This window comes from Jaculus jaculus, chromosome 13 (assembly GCF_020740685.1).
Source record: "Jaculus jaculus isolate mJacJac1 chromosome 13, mJacJac1.mat.Y.cur, whole genome shotgun sequence".
NCBI lineage: Eukaryota > Metazoa > Chordata > Mammalia > Rodentia > Dipodidae > Jaculus > Jaculus jaculus.
Genome location: NC_059114.1, coordinates 15,020,250 through 15,038,946, shown reverse-complemented (window position 1 = coordinate 15,038,946; position 18,697 = coordinate 15,020,250). Strand labels below are relative to the sequence as shown.

The window sequence follows — 18,697 nt, the reverse complement described above, 5'->3', positions numbered from 1 at the left end:
CCAATTCTCCAGCCATTTTTAATTTAATTTTTTTGTTTTTCGAGGTAGGGTCTCACTCTAGCTCAGGCTGACCTGGAATTCACTAAGGAGTCTCAGGGTGGCCTCGAACTCACGGTGATCCTCCTTACCTCTGCCTCCCGAGTGCTAGGATTAAAGGCATGCGCTACCACACCCGGCTCCAGCCATTTTTTAAAAATTGATTTTCTAAGGAGGTAAGGTCTCACTCTAGCATAGGCTGACCTGGTACTCACTCTGTAGTGCCAGGTTAGCCTTGAACTCTGATTCTCTGCCTCCTGAGTGCTGGGATTAAAGGCTTGCACCACCATGCCTAGCTCTGCCAAATGTTTAGGATTAAATATCTAGGGCCACAGCACAGTGGAGCAGTTGGCTATAAGCATGCCCAGTTAGGATGGCCAGGCCCCCTGCAGCCCTTTAGATGAGTGCTTGCTAACTGCCTGTTCTTTTTTCTCTTTTTCTTTCTCTTTATTATTATTATTATTTTTTTTTTTTTTGACATAGGGTCTCCCTCTAGCCTAGGTTGACACAGAATTCACTATTAGTCTCAGGATGGACTCAGATTCATGACGATCTTCCTACCTCTGCCTCAAAGTGCTGAGATTAAAGGCGTGCACCACCACACCAGGCCTTTTTTTAAAAACTTATTTGCAAAGAGAGGAGAGAATAAGAAAATGAGAACTAATGGGTACACCAGGGTCTCTAGCCGCTGCAAACAAACTCCAGATGTATGGTGCCACTTTGTTCATCTGGCTTTATGTGCATGGGTACTGGGGGCTCAAACCTAGGTTAATAGGCTTTGCAGGCAAGTGCCTTAACTGCTGAGCCATCTTTCCAGCTCCAGTGTCAGTTCTAAATGTAGCTTTGCGGACCCTTGTGATTGGGTGGGGATGGAGGGGTGGGTGGGGAATGTATTGCTTGGGGAGGCTTTATGCACCCGTGAAACAAATGGGAAAGTGTTCATGTTCTTGCAGATAGAGAATAGTCTGTGTAGCCATGATTTTCTGATTGTTCTACTTTTTAAAAAATTAAAAAAAATTGGGCTGGAGAGATGGCTTAGTGGTTAAGCGCTTGCCTGTGAAGCCTAAGGACCCCGGTTCGAGGCTCGGTTCCCCAGGTCCCACGTTAGCCAGATGCACAAGGGGGCGCACGCGTCTGGAGTTCGTTTGCAGAGGCTGGAAGCCCTGGCGCGCCCATTCTCTCTCTCCCTCTATCTGTCTTTCTCTCTGTGTGTCTGTCGCTCTCAAATAAATAATTTTAAAAAAAATTAAAAAAAATTATGAGAGGGAGGGAAAGATAAAGAATGCATGCCAGGGCCTCCAGCCACTGCAAATGAACTTCAGATACATGTGCTACCTTGTACAGTTGGCTTATGTAGGAACTGGGGAATTGAACCTGGGTCCTTTGGCTTTGCAGGCAAGCACCTTACCTGCTAAGCCATTTCCTCAGACTCAGAGTGTCCTACTTTGCAGCAGAGGGAGGAGGCAAGTTCTATCAAAGGACTGACTGGACTACAGGTGTGGTTGGCACTAGGAGTCATTGTTCCTGGTGATTTTACTGCTGGAAACTGCCAGTGAAATAGGGTTGAACAACAAGGCTGTGCTGACCAGGATGTATGGACAATGAGCAAGAGAAGCCTGTCTTGTCTGCGCTGTTCTTATGGGGGGGTGGGGCTGCAGGTTGACAACTTTTTTTTTTTTTTTTGAGGTAGGGTCTCATTCTGGCCCAGGTTGACCTGGAATTCACTATGTAGTCTCAGGCTGGCCTCGAACTCACAGCGATCCTCCTACCTCTGCCTCCGAGTGCTGGGATTAAAGGCGTGCACCACCACGCCCAGCCTCCCCTCTACTCTTCCTTGCTCTTGGGCACTGTAACATACATGGTTAACCACAGGACTTGTGCTGCATGACTGACTTACTGAGAAGCGGCCTGTCCTGTGGCATGAGTGGATCATGCCAGGCTATAAGTAATGTGCTACTCTATCTTCTCTGGCTCAGGAGAAAGCAGGTAATATACTACCCCGAGTAGCTTCCCTGCCAGTGGTGAGGGGAGTCCATGCTGATGCCCTGTACCTGCCGTTACTAACAGACACTCAAGTATCAAAACCGCCAATGTTTGAGAAACCAGAGTAGGATGAAGACTTATCAGATGGCGTTGGGGACTGTTGTAAAAACCTAAATAAAGCATGCTGGGCATGGTGGCACATACCTTTAATCCCAGCACTCGGGAGGCAGAGGTAGGAGGATCGCTGTCAGTTCAAGGCCAACCTGAGACTACTGACTGAATTCCAGGTCAGCGCTAGACAGAGGCCCTACTTTGAAAAACGAAACAAAACCAAACCCTAAAGCGTGAGTTTTTACTGCAGCCGCACCTCCCCTAACAGACAGGTCCTTTGAGATAGAGATGCCAGGGCCTCTTTCCACTGTAAATGAACAGATACACTTTGTGCATCTGGCTTTATGCAGGTCCTGAGGAACTGAGCTTGGGCTGGCAGGCTTTGCAAGCAAGTGCTTTTAACCACTGAGCTCTGTCTCAGTTAATTTTACATGAGAGGGATTTGTGCTTCGGTGGTCCAAGTGCTATAGGGACTAGCATTTGGAGTTCCGGTCACATTCACAAGCAGTTTGTAAGAATTCCCCTCCAGACTTGTGCAAAAGCAAGGATAAGGAGTTATATTCCTTCAGGCTGGCACTATTGAAGTGACTAATGGCCAGGATGACACTAGGGGCACGTGCCCTCCGCCTGAATCACGCTGGAACCCTTTGCAGGTCTGAGGCTGAGAAAGCACGGTTGCTGGCTGCTTCTGAGGCCTCAGCGCTGCGGCCCAGCAGCAGGTACCTGGGAGCTCCGCTTGGCAGCAAGCACCAAAAGTGAAGATAGGACAAAGGCTAGAAAACAGAGTCATTTATTAGAAACAACAAACGGGGGGGGGGGGGGACCCTCAAACCCCTAAGCAGGATTTGAATACAACAGAGGAACCCGACACCCTGAAGGCACCTTGCTCTGCTGACAAGATATACAAACCATGTGATCTCTCCAGCAGCCCTGGAGAGGACGGCATACCAATTCATTGCGCAGGACACAGGCCCTTCTCCAGCCTCTGTCAGTATTTCAGGACAGTTCCAGGCTTTATGTAACAGCAAGCAGAACCGCATTCTAGTTACTGCCGCAATTCTAGGCTCTGCAGACTGCATAGCACAGGGACCCACTCTAAGGGGCAGAGCAGTCTGCTCTTTCCTGGGCTCCTGAACTTTGGTGCCAGTCCAGGGAAGCATTTCTCTTTTCTGCCCAGTTATCACCACAGGAAAACCCAGACTATAATCACAACAGCAAGGAGGACAGGATTGTGTTGCATTTTCCTTTTTTTTTTTTTCTTCCTTAAAGGGGTGAGGGCATGGAAAATACAGCACACCAATGAAACAAAATGCCAAAAAAGAAAAATACAAAAAAATATAAAATAGAAAAATGTATTTACAGGTAGTACATTACTATGATGAGAAAGCACGAAGACATCTGGCTGCTATGATACATGCACTGGTTCAAGAAGAAACACTACAACCCTGCAAGGGAGAAGCCTGTACAAAGAAAAGGGCCACAAAGCTGCTAGCTTTCCATCCCTAACCGATACACTGATCCACACGGGAGTCCCGACGCTCTACCACGCTGTGGCTGAGGGTCGCTCGTGAAGGGAGACGGCAGCGCATACAGGGAAGCCAGTCAACTGCTCTACATGCGCAAACTTACAGCAAGCCCCATCTGCTACACAGCATGAGCTTAGCAGGTTTTCATCTTTGTTTATTCATATATATCTATGTGCGCGCGTGTGTCTATATATATGTGTGTATATATATATTTATATGTACGTATGTATAAAAACCGTGCCCTTGTTCACTGCCAACACGACATCTGGGTGGACATGAACTCATTACAACAAATCCTTAATGTGAATGTTGTAAGAAGTCATTCAATGTCTGTGGATTTTATTAAGTCACTTCACACCACAGAAAATATTTAATAAATCCCAAAAAAAAAAAAAAAAAAAAAGGAAAGAAGAATATAAGGACAGAAGAACTTCTGTCTGGTTCTTTGAGTCCCCCACAGGAAACTGGTCCCAAAGTTTTGGAGGGTTTACTGAAGAAACTTCGGTTTCCTAATTTTTAAAAATCCTTTTAGTGTTCAAAAGTTCTAGAACAACTCCTTGCTCTTTGCAGTTTTTTAACAGTCAAATCTCCATCTCCCTGCAAGGTAACAGTCTGGTGTGCAGATCCGTATGAAGAGGAAGGGTGCTGTGGAGGGCCTGTCACTTCTGGAATGAACTCCATCTCTCCATCTGCAGGAAGAGAAGGACCCAGCAGAGCTCCAGCATCCTCTCCCGCAGACACGCTTCCTTCCGCTGCAAACTCCAGTCACACTGTAGTTCCTTAAACGGTACACCTCTGGGTACCAGGCCAGCTTTAGGAAGAAACAAAACCACGTGGTGAGAGAAAAGGACAATGACAGCCATTCTGGGTGCTTTCGAGGTGACCTATCATACTTCCAGGAACCGGGAGCTGCTGGACTTGGAGTGGAATGGCTCCGACCACATCCGCCGTAAGTCACCCTGAAAGAGAGATTCTCCTCAGTGACAGATTCAAATAAGGTCCCTGAGTCCTCTCAGGTTAGAATGCTTATACACTTGGATTTTATTCTAGACAGGACACTCTTAGGCCACTGTGGGGCTTACATACTGCCTCTGTTTTATTTGACGTTTTAAATTCCTTCAAAACGAGTACATAGTGTTAGGTGGCAACAGGACACAGCTTTTTTTTTTAAAGTTCTGATGTTGAGACATGATCTTGTAAGTACCCAGACTGGCCTTGAAAACCAGATCCTCCTGCCTCAGCCTCCTAAGGGCTGGAATGATAGGCATGTGCCACCATGTTTGGTTATCATTTTGAGTAAGATGTTTGAGTAGAATGGCTCTTGTGATACATTAATGCATTACTATGCAGTGTCATTACTAGCATTTTCTGCCACTGGCTCTAAGAATCCCAAAACCTCAGAGACTTCTGATTATAGGCCTGATCAAAGCATATACCCCAAAGTCACAAGGTCCTGGCTTCCCCGATCTCTAGCAGCCCCTCACCTTTAAATAGGCCATGGTGAGGAGTGGCAATAAGGTAAATGGCACCAAGTAGAGGAGGGCGGGCTGGGCGGCTCGGTGGATGCGAGATGCCACAGTAGCAGTGAGCAAACCTAGAAGCAAAGACACTGGTGAGTGGTGAGAGGCCAGCGACAGCAGAGGACCTGTAACGACCCACTCCTTGCCCAGGTTTCTTGCCTGTCTCCCGTGGTGTGCAAGGAGGGATGTGGAAGCACTTAGCCCTCTACCTGCCTAGTGGGAGTAATTCCATTTGTTGGGTCCCTCTCAGAGTTCTCAGACTGACAGGAGCTCGTGTGTGCGGAGGTGTCTTCCCACTCACTGTGCAGTACCAGCTACGAGTGTGCATGGGTGACTGCTGTGCCGAGCTAGGAACTGTCTCTTCCTGTTTGCCTGTAGTGAGCTGGTGGGAGAAATGTGAGCCCGGGGCACAGTCCAAGGTGAGAGGTGACAGACCCTACGAAGGCAGTATCAAAGCAGGAAGTAGCGCAGAATCACTAAGCCCATGGCCAGGTTACATAGAGCCTCATCCCCAAGCATGCAGCTAAGGAGCAGTCACACTTTTCCTGCATGTCCCACTGTGAAGGAGGACCTGGGCCCTTGGCATAGGGAGCATGCATCATCTCAAGGGCTGAAAGGACTCCTTTTGGTTCCTACACCACACCAGAGCTACTGTTTTTCTGGTTAAATTCCAACGGTTGGAGGATGGGCTCTTACCTACAAAGTACCCGATGAGGGTGCAGTGGAAGTAGGAGACCTTCTGCATGCGCCCAGAGATGTTGGCAGGGCCAGGGGCGCTGCCGGAGTCACCACTGGCTTGTTTCTTGTAGTTGTCATAGCGAAGGACAAAGCACAACAGGAGGCCAGGCATCACGATGTCCCCAATGCCCAACATGGAGAAGTGGCTGCCAGTGGAGCTGAAACAGAGTCACACGTCAGGGATATGGCAATCCAATTCCTACATCTTCTGTGAAAGTAGTTCTCTGACAAGATCAGGTGCGTTCAGGGTGTTATGGCTGTAGGGCAAAGAAACGCTAGCTTTAATTTTTTTTTTTTTTTTTGAAGATAGAGCTTCAGACTGGCCTGAATCTGCCTTACCCTCCCCTCTTAGAAAGATGTCCTAATAAACTTGTGTGTTCTCAATGGTGGAGCCTTATTAGCCCACAGCTCTCCAGTGTTAGTTGGCTCTCTCCCATGCTGTGGCAGGTGATGTGCAACCTCATGGCAGCTTTCCCAGCCACTATGAAGCCTCTCCTCGAGACTATAAGCCAAAATAAATAATTCCTCCCAGCAGATGCTTTCAGTTGGGTGTTTGTCCCAGCATAAGGAGGTAACTGCAGCACCTTCTTAGTGCTGGGATTACACCAGGATGAACACCTTGGAGCACTGGCCATAGCAGCTGTTGCCTGACTACTCGGTGTCTGAGGAGGGCACTAAGGTGATCTGCAAAAGCATGCTGCTGCTTCTGGAAAAGTCAGGCAAGTTGTTGCGACTCACTCTTGACACTGCACATAAGATCCAATGACTACGTAGACATCAAAGGTGTTCACTGATTTTGCCAAGATCATGTTTCACTATGAGATTGTTACCATGAGAACATGTCTTTACAAATGTCTCAGAAGTAAAAAAAAGACCCCAGAGTTTTTATAGCAGGGATGGCAGAAATGTTCTGTTCTAGTATTAAGCAGCATGTGTATCACCTGAGCAAGATGGTGGCCTGGAAGCTCCCTCGGTGAATGACAAGTGTGGAGAGAGGAACTAGGCAACAAGAACATGGAAGCCGGAGTGCTAGCTTCAGGACAAGCCCACAAGTCCTCAAATATGAGGAAAAAGTATTTCATTTTGCCATTCCCTGTATCACAGAGGGCTTACAGCCAGCTGCCATATTATGGGTACTGGTAGGGCTTAAAAACAAGGAACAGAGAGCCTGGGGCTACCGTGCCCACAGTCAGCTAGAACAACACAGTGTGTCTGGTAGCTGTGGAGACTGTCTCCCTGCCAGTGGGACTGGGAACTCTGAGACTCAGGTTCAATGAGCACTTCCTTCCTGCAGGAGTTTTGTTGCTGAGGGGTAGAAGAAGACCTGGAATCAGTCTTCAGCACAGAGCTCCACGCCATTTGTTTCCCCCATTCTCCAACAGGCTAGAGACACCTCTTGCTTTGGACATTAGCACCCCACCCCCCCAGGGTATATAAACCGGGGAGTCTCTGGAGTGAGTGAGACCCTGCATGAGCTGCAAAGCTAAGTATGGTCAGCAGTAGCTCCTGGTGTGGAAAGTCCTAAAGTAAACTCCGTTCTGCTGGAGACGAAATGACCCTGGGCTGTCAGGACTCAGCACCAGCCTGAATGGAATAAAAGACCCAGCAGAATAACCTCCAGGACAGAAGACAAGGCCCAGCACGTAAGACATTCAGAAATCAGTAAAAACACAGCTTTCAAGAACCCTTGGTGAGACCAAAACACAGAGATGGAGGTAAGATACAAACTCAAGCATAGAAAAATTATAGCAGAAATGTTACCCAATCTACGAAAATGAACAGACATCCATTCACAACCCCAAATAGACAAGACCAGAAAATAATCTTTTCCTTAACACCTTATAGTTAAAATGCCAACTAACTCAAAGGCAAAACCAAGAACAAGCCAACCCCAATATGAACAGAGTTTTGAACCAAAGTATAGGAATCTACAAACTCTCAGTAAATAAATGTAATGGTCTTATCTTTCCAATTAAACCCATACTCCCAGTCCCACTGGCAGGGAGACAGTAGCTGCTGCTGGACTACTGCTTGGCAAAGACAGACGGAAAGTGAGAGAACAGACACAGATATATTCAGGGATGGAAACAATTGGAAGTAGCCATACTCAAATCTGACAAACTTCAAGTTAAAATTACATTAGTGCATATATAGTAATCCAAGGAGTTGTAGTGATTATAAAATGTATCACTGGGATGCTCAATTTCATAAGCTGAACAAATTAGGAACAGGACGTTCCAGATATAAAAATAGTAACTTCAGTATGCTACCAATAAATCATGTAGACATAAACCCAAGCTGGGTGTGATGGCATACACCCTTTAATCCCAGTGCTTTTGAAGCAGAGGTAGGAGGATCGCCATGAGTTCAAAGCCACCCTGAGGCTACATAGTGAATTCCAAGTCAGCCTGGGTTAAAGTGAGACTCTACCTTGAAAACAAAAAACAAACCCAAAATAGCCAGAATTAAACTATATTATGGAGCAAATGGACTTAACAGAAACCCGCAAAAGGCTGGCTTAGCAGTTAAGGCATTTATTTGCAAGCAAAGCCAAAGGACCCATTTTATCCAGATGCACAAGGGGGTACACACATCTGGAGGCCCTGGAGCACCCATTCATTCTTTCTCTCCCTCTTTCACTGTCGAATAAAAAAATAAAATGTTAAAAAAAAAAAAAGCTCTGGTATGCTCATTTTCCTATTCTCCCTTGCCTGATTTGTACAGATCTGGAGAGGATTGCTTGGTCCCTTTTCAGACCAGAATGCTGAATACAGAAAGTCAGATGACCAAGGCAGGGAAGGTGGGCATGAGGGCCCACAAGTTAGTCCTACCTTGGGAAGACTAATTTTCCAGGCAGAGACAGGCGAGGAACATCACGTCCAACATTGGGCCCCAAGTGAAGCTTTCGGGACAGAACGTCAAGGGGATTGTCTGCTGGCTGTGTGGCCACCTTCACCATGACATTGCTGTTGAAGATGTAGGCTGAGAAGAATACCTGCAAAGTGGAGAGCGGCCTTTAGCAGAGGTAGCTGCAAGAAGTCCTTTAGGAGCATTTGCTTTCTTCCTCTGCAGAGTGCAGGGTCAGTGCTTTGAGGACAAAGAGAATCTTTGCTTTCCACATCCCCAGACAGTACATTCCAGTGGAATGGGGTGCTCCCACAAAGAGGCGCTCATCAGCTTGCTGCCCTTTCCACCCTGAGTCTCACACACACTACATCCTGTATCATGGATGCTTGTGCCTTGTCAGCACAGAGGTGAGCAGGACTTGCTGGCAGGCAGACACTCACCCAAAAGACATCATAGATGAGAAGCCCTGAGAGAAGCAGGCAGGACACCTTGAGACTTGGCAGGCGGACAAAGGCAATCATGGCGACACAAAGACCCATGGCCAGAGCTGGAAGGAGACAGCACAGGCATCAGTCAGTGTGGACAACAGATCTCTTCAAGTTGTCAACCCTACAGAGTTTACCATCCCCTCAAAACTGGGGTGGACCTGTGCTCCAGTTTCAGACACTACCCACACGGGCCCAAGTACTAGCTGGGATTTGGAATGACTCCTCATGTCCACACAGTGCTGAACTGCTGGAGACTGTGGTCCCCTTGTACACATGTCCTCCATACATGCAGGTGCTCTGAATGCTTGGTCCCAGCTGATGGCAACTTGCTCGGCGCAAACCTTAAGGTTTATTAGCCTCTAGCTTGCTAGCATTCGCCCAGCTCACTCTCCTGCTGTGGCACAGGTGATGGCCAGCCTCTGCTCATGTCATGCTGTCTCCTACTATCATGGTGCTTCCCCTTGAAACAATAAGCCAACACAAAAAACTTTCCATCTATCAGCTGCCTTTGTTCAGGTGCCTCATCCCAGCAATGAAAAAGAAAACTACAACAGAGGCCCAGGAGGCTGCTCCATCCACAACCACACAGCTGCAGGCCAGGCTCATTTGAGAACTCCTGTTTCTTATGGACATATTATCCTTGCATTCAAATGCCTACTTTATACCTTAAACCAGACATCAGGGCACACCTATGATCCCAGGACTGGGGAGGCTCAGGTAGGAGGATCACTGTGCATTTGAGGACTGCCTGGGCTAGAGCAAATGAAACCCTACCTCAAAAAAAGGAGGTGGGGGGAGCCAGCTTGCACCCTAAATCACATAACCTTTAGTCATTCTTGGACATTATTCTAATATGCACTCTTTTCTTGCTACTACATTTCCTCCTATCAGTATATGAATAAGCAATATTTCTATCTTAAACACAATATCTAACCTAAAAAAAAAAAAATCTTTCCTGTAGCTACTCCCACTTCATGGCTTGACAGCTAATTCATCTCTCCAGCCTTAGCTTACATTCTTAAAAATAAATATACTTTAAAGACTTTTTTTTTTTTTTTTTTTTTTTTGAGATAGGGTCTCATTCTAGCCCAGGCTGACCTGGAACTCACAGCAATCCTCCTACTTCTGTGTCCTGAGTGCAGGGAATTAAAGGTGTGCATGCCACACCCAGCTAAGAAGTCTAACTTCTGAAACTGTGGTTGGTCAAAAGAGAATTAGTTAACAGTCTAAGGTTTCTGCACACACAGTGGCCCAAAATCAAGCATGTAACAACAAGTGTGAGGTGTTTCTCACAACCTGACATACCACATGGTGCCAACAAATGTTGCTTGGAACAGCTCAGATTTGATACTATTGTATGCTATGAATTCATTTTTTTTTCTGCACATAGAAACTTGAGTATCAAATTAGTATGTATTTGGAATGTACTGTGTCACAATGTTTGATTTGAAAAACTGCTGTTTGAACCGAAAAGTGGCTTACTGGCTTAGGTACTTGCCTGCAAAACCCAAGGATCCAGGTTTGACTCCCCAGTACCTATGCACAAAGTGGTGCATGCATCTGGAGTTGATTTGCAAAGGCTAGAGGCCCTGGTGCACCCATTCTCTCTGCTTGCAAATAAATAAAAATTATAAACAAAAACTCTAGTTTGATTTGTTGACTTGAGTGTCATGAAAAATTGTCAAATAAGGGCTCAGCGGTTAAGTTGCTTGCCTGCAAAGCCTAACAATCCAGGTTCAATTACCCATTATCCACATAAAGCTAGATGCACAAAGTGGTATCTGGAGTTCATTTGCAATGGCTGGAGATCCTGGGATGCCCATTATCTGCTTGAAAATAAATATTAAAACAAAATTGATATATGAATTTTGATTTGGGGTCAGGGTGGAATTTCCAGCAATTTTGATATGGTATTAAGCATACCTCTGCCACTTTGTGCTGTACTATGTTTTTACGTGAAGTGGCATTATGATCAAGATGCCAGTCAGCTTTGAAAAACAGCAAAAGATACTCTATATGTTCTGCAGTATCAAATATTCAGCAGATTTGTTTATATAAAAACAAACACAGGGGCTGGAGGGATGGATTAGCAGCTAAGGCATTTGCCTGGAAAGCCAAAGGACCCAGGTTCAATTCTCCAGAACCCATGTTAGCCAGATGCACAAGGTGTGCACCCATTCTCTCCCTTTCTCTGTTAAATAAAAATATTTAAAAACAAACACTGCTGCCTCACTAGCATAGAAATATGCTTTTGTCTTTAATAAATAGTAAAATTATAAAAAATTATATAAAAATTATAAAAAATTATATAAAGAATTCTGGGGGCTCGAGAGATGGCTTAATGGTTAAGGCACTTGCCTGTGAAGCCAAAGGACCCAGGTTCGATTCCCCAGGACCCACATAAGCCAGATGCACAAAGTAGCACATACATCTGGAGTTTGTTTGCAGTGGCTGGAGGTCCTGGTGTGCCCATTCTCTCTCTTTCTGCATTGCTCTCAAATAAAAAAATTAAAATAAAAAAAATAATTTTTAGAGACTGGAGAGATGGCTTAGCCATTACAGCACTTGGCAGCAAACTCAAATGACCCAAGTTCAATTCCCCAATATACACATAAGCCAGATGCACAAGGTGGCACATGTGTCTGGATTTCATTTGCACTGGCTGTAGGCCCTGGTGTGCTCATCCTTTCTCTCTCTTAAAAAGATAAATAATGGGCTGGAGGGATGGGTTAGTGGTTAAGGCATTGGCCTACAAAACCAAAGGACCCAGGTTCGATTCTCCAGGACCCATGTTAAAGTTGCACAAGGTGTTGCATGCATCCGGGGTTCGTTTGCAGTAGCTGGAAGCCCTGGCGTGCCCATTCTCTCTCTCTCTGTCAAATAAATAAAGAAGTGTTTAGGGCTGGAAAGATGGCTTAGCAGTTAAGGTACTTGCCTGTGAAGGCTAAGAACTCAGGTTTGAATCTCCAGGTCCAACAAAGCCAGTCGCACAGTGATGCAAGTGTGCATTGTTGCACATGTGCAGAAGGGGGTGTACACATCTGGAGTTTGTTCACCTTTAATCCCAGTCCTCTGGTCAGGAGGTAGGAGGACTGCTATGAGTTCAAGGCTAGCCTAGAACTACAGAGTGACTTCCAGGTCAGTCTCGACTAGAGTGAGACCCTACCTCAAAAAAAGAAAAAGGTTTTAAATAAATTTATGGTTTATTATCAGTAAATGATTTGTATAGCTATTTTATATACCTATATACTCAAGGTTACATAAAAATTTGTTGGATGAAAAGTGATCATGGGGGGATGGAGAGATGGCTCAACGATTTAAAAAGGCACTTACTTGCAAAGCCTTCAGGCCTGGGTTCAATTCCATAGCATTCATTCACAGTGACAAGAGACCCTGAGTGACTGCCCCCACCACACATGCAAATAAATAAAAAACTGAAACATGGTCATAAGTGAAAAAAGTTTAAGAAGCTTTCCTCTAAATAGTTGTGGATAAGCTAGATGTCACTGGGAAGGCTGAGGCAGAAGGATTTTGAATTTGAAGCCTGGGCTAAATAGCAAATTCCTGCCTACTCTTGTTTTTAAAGTATCTTTATTGCCGGGGTGGTGTACACCTTTAATCTCAGCACTCTGGAGGCAGAGGTAGGAGGATCTCTGTGAGTTCAAGGCCACCTTGAGACTACACAGTGAATTCCAGGTCAGCCTGGGCCAGAGTAAGACGCTACCTCGAAAAACCAAAAAAACCAAACCAAAACAAAACCATATATATTTGTAAGCAGAGAGAATGGGTGCCTGAGAGGCCCTGACTGCTGCAAACAAACTCCAGATGAATGCACTACTTTGTGCATCTGGCTTTACGTGGCTACTGGGGACTTGAACCTGGACCAGCAGAAAAGCAATGGAGTAGGACACCTGACATTCCATTGGCCACCACACCCCACCATACCACATGTGTGCATGCACACACAAGCAAAAACAGATCAAATAATTACTTATAATAAATCATCTTCGGTCTAAATGTAGTTTTACCATTTTCTTTCTTTTTTAATTTACTTATTTATTACTTTAGTGTAGGCAGAATGGATGTGCCAGGACCTTCAGCCACTGCAAATGAACTCCAGGCACATGTACCACCTGTGCATCTTTAACTGGGTCCTGGGGAATTGAACTGCTTCGCAGGCAAGCACCTTGAGTGCTAAGCCATCTCTCCAGCCCCCATTTCCTTTCTTCTCCAACTTTTCCTTCCTTTTTCTCTTTCATTCTTTTCTTTGAAACAGGGTTTTAGGTAGCCCGAGATTGGCCTTGAATTCCCTATAGAGCTGAGGATGATTTGACTGTTTCCACTTCAAGTGCCAGGACTCATAGGTAGGTGTAGGTGTAGCTCCCTCCTGCCCCCGAGTTCCATGTGGTGCTGGGCCCGTGTCCATGTGTGCAGACTGGGCAAGCATTCTGCCCACCACACCACACCTCAATCCACCATTTTTTAAAGACAAAAGCAAATTCGCATAGTGATGAGATGAAATGTGTTTCTTTAGTTTACATGAACAATTAAATCTTGGCTAAATACTGGAGACTGTAGGACTAAGGTATCTTTAATGTTTTTCAGAGATAACTGATACCTTGATTTCATAATCATCAGTGCTGAGAATACTGCTTCACATAAAAACAGAACAAAATGACAGAAGTATATTTAAGACTACTTCAGAAAAATTTGGAAATTCTGTTCTAATCCCAAAATTCATTTAGCTTTTTTAAAAAATTAAACTCAAATAGCAATTTTTAAAATCAATTATTCATTTTTAGGCAGGGGTAGTGTTTTTTTTTTTTTTTTTTTTTGAGGCAAAGTCTCACTCTAGGCCAGAATGACCTGGAACTCACTCTGTAGCCCAGGCTAGCTTTGAACTCATAACAGCCCTCCAACCTTAGCCTCCTGAGAGCTGAGATTATAGGCATGCACCACCATGCTGAACTCAAATATTTTAACACAAAAAAATCCAAAGCCATACTAACTCGATACTTCATGCTGCGGAATAATGGTAGAAAAATGGTAAGTCTTTGTTTTCCATAATTAAACCATACTTTTCTATAGGAGCAGAAAACTACAGTTCATAGCACACAAGAGTCTTGAAATGAGCAGAGATATTTGGTGTGGTGTAGTGTGACATCACATGCAGCAACACTGAATATGCATGAAGAATGTTCAGAACCAAGGCTGCAGTGAAGTTACATGAAACAACATGGGTGAGTACTGGCAAGTTTGTTACATGTTTGTTTTGCAAGCAAGTGCATTTAACCACTGAGCCATCTCTGAAGCTCTACACATTTGATTTTGAACGAATTCTTGGGTCATTGTGTGTTTAGAAACTTTTTTTTGATTTTCAAGGTAGGGTCTTACCCCAGGCTGACTTGGAATTCAAGTTTCAGAGTGGCCTTGAACTCATGGTGATCCTCCTACCTCTGCCTCATGAGTGCTGGGATTAAAGGCATGCACCACCATGCCTGGCTTAGAAACCTTTTATTGCTAACATTTTTTTCCAATCAGCACAATTATGTGAACTCATATGGGGACCACGACCCACAATTTAAACTGTGATCACTAATCAAATAAAATTACAATCTGTCCCATATTACTCACCATCCATAAGAAGCCAATGGCCAGTGAGAACCCAGATGAGGACGAGCATAACAGACAGAGAGAATGACAGTAACTCAGCAGCAGTAAAACGCCCGCAGCAACCAAAGGAAATCCTGGAAAACACATGGTTACTGGACTGAGGAACACTGATTCAGTAACTAAAATTTCCCTTGGTTCTTCATGATCAGAACAGTACAAAATACCTACATGCCTAAAAAGCTATGAGATCCAAACCTCTCCAGAGTAAGCTATGGAAGCTTAGAGGAATTATACTTTTACTTCTAACTGATACATTGTTTAGACTAAATTATCAATATAGCGTTTCAAAGTTTAATGTGACAATAAAGAATAGTAGGGGAAGCCAAGGATAAAGGAAATTTTATTTATTTATTTTTAAAATATTTTATTTATTTATTTGAGAGAGAGAGAATGGGCATGCCAGGGCCTCCAGCCACTGCAAATGAACTCCAGATGCATGCACTCCCTTGTGCATCTGGTCCTGGGGAGTTGAACCTGTGTCCTTTGGCTTTGCAGGCAAGTGCCTTAACTGCTAAGCCAGCTCTCCAGCCCGGAAATTTTATTTTTAGGAAGAAAATATAGTAATTAATTTCATTTTGCAAAGATAGTATTTTTGAAGATGGGAAATCTACTTGGTTAGCACTAATTCTTGGGAAAATCAGCAGCTCCTGGTGACTGGTGTCCATGTATCATGCCCACGAGAAAGAACTTTGTTTCCATGGAGCAACGGCCCTGAAGCTGAGTGGCCGGCATAGCCAGGTCAGCAAAGCAGAAAGGTAGAGACTGTTTGAGTCAACAATAATCTTCCTATTCCACTAACTCACCAGTGAAGAAACAAAAGGCCTGCTTTAAGAGACACTGCAGGTCTTTCATGATTCAAGTGGGAAGCACATTACAGTGATCCCACCTTCCTAGGGTTTCTACTTCCTCTGCCATAAAGGTACAAGAGGAAACTCTATCATCTAGTTTTTAATAATGTGAGACCAAACAACTCATTTCCCAATCTCTTGGCATTTGTGTAGTCTGACCACTATCTGACACTTAGGCTTCTAATAATGCGTAACAGAAAAGTGCACACACATTTATCACTCAGAGGCCAAGTCCCAAATCCTTACTTGTTCTGAGGTGAACAGGGTCTTGTTAAATACTGGCACATGGGGAGAAGAAGAAAAGCAAATGCTATTGTTGCAAGAACTAGAAAAGAAAATACATGGTTAACTTTTAAAATTTTTTACCAGATAAAAATGGCATAATTCATAGAAAATCATTTCCCAAAACTTTTCTGACAAGTAGAAATCATTACCTAGAAAATTTCCTTTCTTCCCTCCTTTCCTTCCTTCCTTCTTTCCCAGAGAAGTATTTCTTTACTCTTGCCAGATTACCACTTAAAAAAAGAATTTTTGATGGTTGTACATGCTTTTAATCCCAGTACTTGGGAAGCAGAGAAGAGGATCCCTGCTGAGTTTGAGGCTATCCTGAGACTACAGTGAATTCCAGGTCAGCCTCAGCTAGAGTACTGGGGTGACAGTTGTGCATCACCATGACCAGCTTATTTAAAAACAAAACAAACCAACCAAAAAAAAAAAAACTTATTTGAAGTAGGGGAAAATCTAGATTTTTTTTCATTCTCTCTCCTTTCTTCCTTCCTCTTCCCTCCCTTCTTCCCCCTTCCTTCTTTCCCTTTTTTTTTTTGAGGTATGTTCTCATTCTAGTTCTAGGAGTAAAACTGTACACTACAGCTGGGCGTGGTGGCGCACGCCTTTAATCCCAGCACACGGGAGGCAGAGGTAGGAGGATCACTGTGAGTTCGAGGCCAGGCTGAGACACTACCTCGGGGGGAAAAAAAAAGTGCACTGCAACACCAGTTTCATTCTCTTTTAACTCCACAAGGTAAACAGTAAGATAGGAGGTGAGCCCTCATTAAGTATATTAGCTTAAAAAAATTTTTTTTTGAAACACACTGGGCAAAGTACCAACTTATTTTTATTAGCAATCAATGTTTTTATCTACACAGAGATTCACAGAAGCTGTTAACCAGCATCATGCCAAACTATGCCTTTGGGTTACTTGCCAGAAAAGGAAACACATACAAATTTGGTGTCATTAAAGCTCCTGAGTTTTCAAATCTCTGGGCTTTCTTTCAGATTGTATTAAGACATTTGAACAGATGAGGTATATATCAAGTGGTTCAAGGAAGAAAGGGGGGGGCAGATTTATTAAGATAAAACTGACCAACAATAAAAAATACAGTATTTTGGGCTGGAGAGATGGCTTAGCAGTTAAGCGCTTGCCTGTGAAGCCTGAGAACCCCAGTTCAAGGCTTGTTTCTCCAGGACCCACATTAGCCAAATGCACAAGGGGCACACGTGCCTGGAGTTCATTTGCAGTGGCTGGAGGCCCTGGTGCGCCCGTTCTCTCTGCAGGCCAACCTGGGCTAGAGTGAAACCCTACCTTGAAAAACTAAAAAACAGTATTTTTCCTTTTAACATGCTAAGAGTACAGAGACACGCATTTACCTGCGGTACATATCGTGAAAACGACTTGCACTGAGTCAAAGAAGAAGAACATCACTAGAAGAGAGACAGACGCTCCAATGGGAAGGAAAAGAGCTTGAGTGGAGTCAATTGTTTGGATACCTGGAAGACAGAAAACAGGGATGCTATTACACTTACTACATAACAGCACTGTGCCACACACCATCAATATGAGCTCACTAGCGTGCAGGTGGTTCTTTGCCATGACTATGTGAAGCATGGATTTCCAGGCCCTATAATTCTCTCTTAATGAGATTCTGAGCTCTAGGCGCCCCTTGGTGCCTTCACTATAATATAATATGTGCCCAATAAATGCAAGCTCAAATCCCACCCCCATCCTATGGAGTATCTTTTATGCCCTCCCCTCAGAATTTTCAAATACAATATGTTTCGGTTGATTCTCATTCCTCTTCTTATCCACCCCTCCATATCTTGTCCTTTTGCTCTTTTAATAAATCTACACTTAAAAAATTGTTTTCACACAAGAGAGAAAAGAGAGATAGAATATTAGCACACCAGGGCCTCCAGCCGAACTTCAGATGCGAGAGCCACCTTGTGTGCATGTGTGACCTTGTACGCTTGCATCACTTTGTGAGTCTGGCTTAAGTGGGACCTGGAGAGTTGAGCATGGGTCCTTAGGCTTTGCAGGGAAGTGCCTTTAACTGCTAACCCATCTCTCCAGGAACTAAATCTACACTTTAAAAAACAATGAGGAGCTGGGTGTGGTGGCGCACGCCTTTGATCCCAGCACTTGGAGGGAAGAGGTAGGAGGATGGCTGTGAGTTTGAGGCCACCCTCAAACTACATAGTAAATTCCAGGTCAGCCTGGAATAAATGAAACTCTACCTTGGAAAAAAAAAACAAAACAAAACAACAAAGACGTCTAGTTAATGCTGGGCATTAATCAATCAGTAAATTAATGTGGTGGCGCACGCTTTAATCCCAGCACTTGGGAGGCAGAGATAGATGGATAGCCATGAGTTCAAGGCTACCCTAAGACTACATAGTGAATTCCAGATCAGCCTGTGCTAGAGTGAGACCCTACCTCGAAAAACAAAACAAACCAAAGTCCCCCAAAAAAGACTTCTAGTTAAGATGGCGGCATAGGAACCACGCCAAGGCAGCCTAGGGGGAAAAAAACACAACCCAATAAAATATACTTTTCTACTAAAAAGTGAAGGTATATAAGAAATTATCAACCATAGCAGAGAAGTAGAGAGATCCAGAGGTCTAGAGACCACAGAAGCAGGCAGAAGCGGCTC

The 18,697-nt window shown here is 44.4% G+C and overlaps 1 protein-coding gene across 1 annotated transcript in view; it reads right to left on the bottom strand.

The window, feature by feature from the left end:
* Positions 1–2,904: 2,904 nt before the first annotated feature.
* The window catches only part of Sppl3 (signal peptide peptidase like 3), a 121,644-nt gene continuing 105,851 nt past the window's right edge, over positions 2,905–18,697 (bottom strand). Inside the window, exons 4-11 of the mRNA XM_012950031.2 lie at positions 17,418–17,537; positions 16,017–16,095; positions 14,884–14,996; positions 9,202–9,308; positions 8,746–8,909; positions 5,873–6,072; positions 5,141–5,250; positions 2,905–4,615 (exon numbers count right to left, since the gene is read on the bottom strand). Of these exons, the coding sequence (XP_012805485.1) occupies positions 4,544–4,615; positions 5,141–5,250; positions 5,873–6,072; positions 8,746–8,909; positions 9,202–9,308; positions 14,884–14,996; positions 16,017–16,095; positions 17,418–17,537 (965 nt within the window). The 3' untranslated portion in view covers positions 2,905–4,543. The remainder of the gene's footprint in view (positions 4,616–5,140; positions 5,251–5,872; positions 6,073–8,745; positions 8,910–9,201; positions 9,309–14,883; positions 14,997–16,016; positions 16,096–17,417; positions 17,538–18,697) is intronic.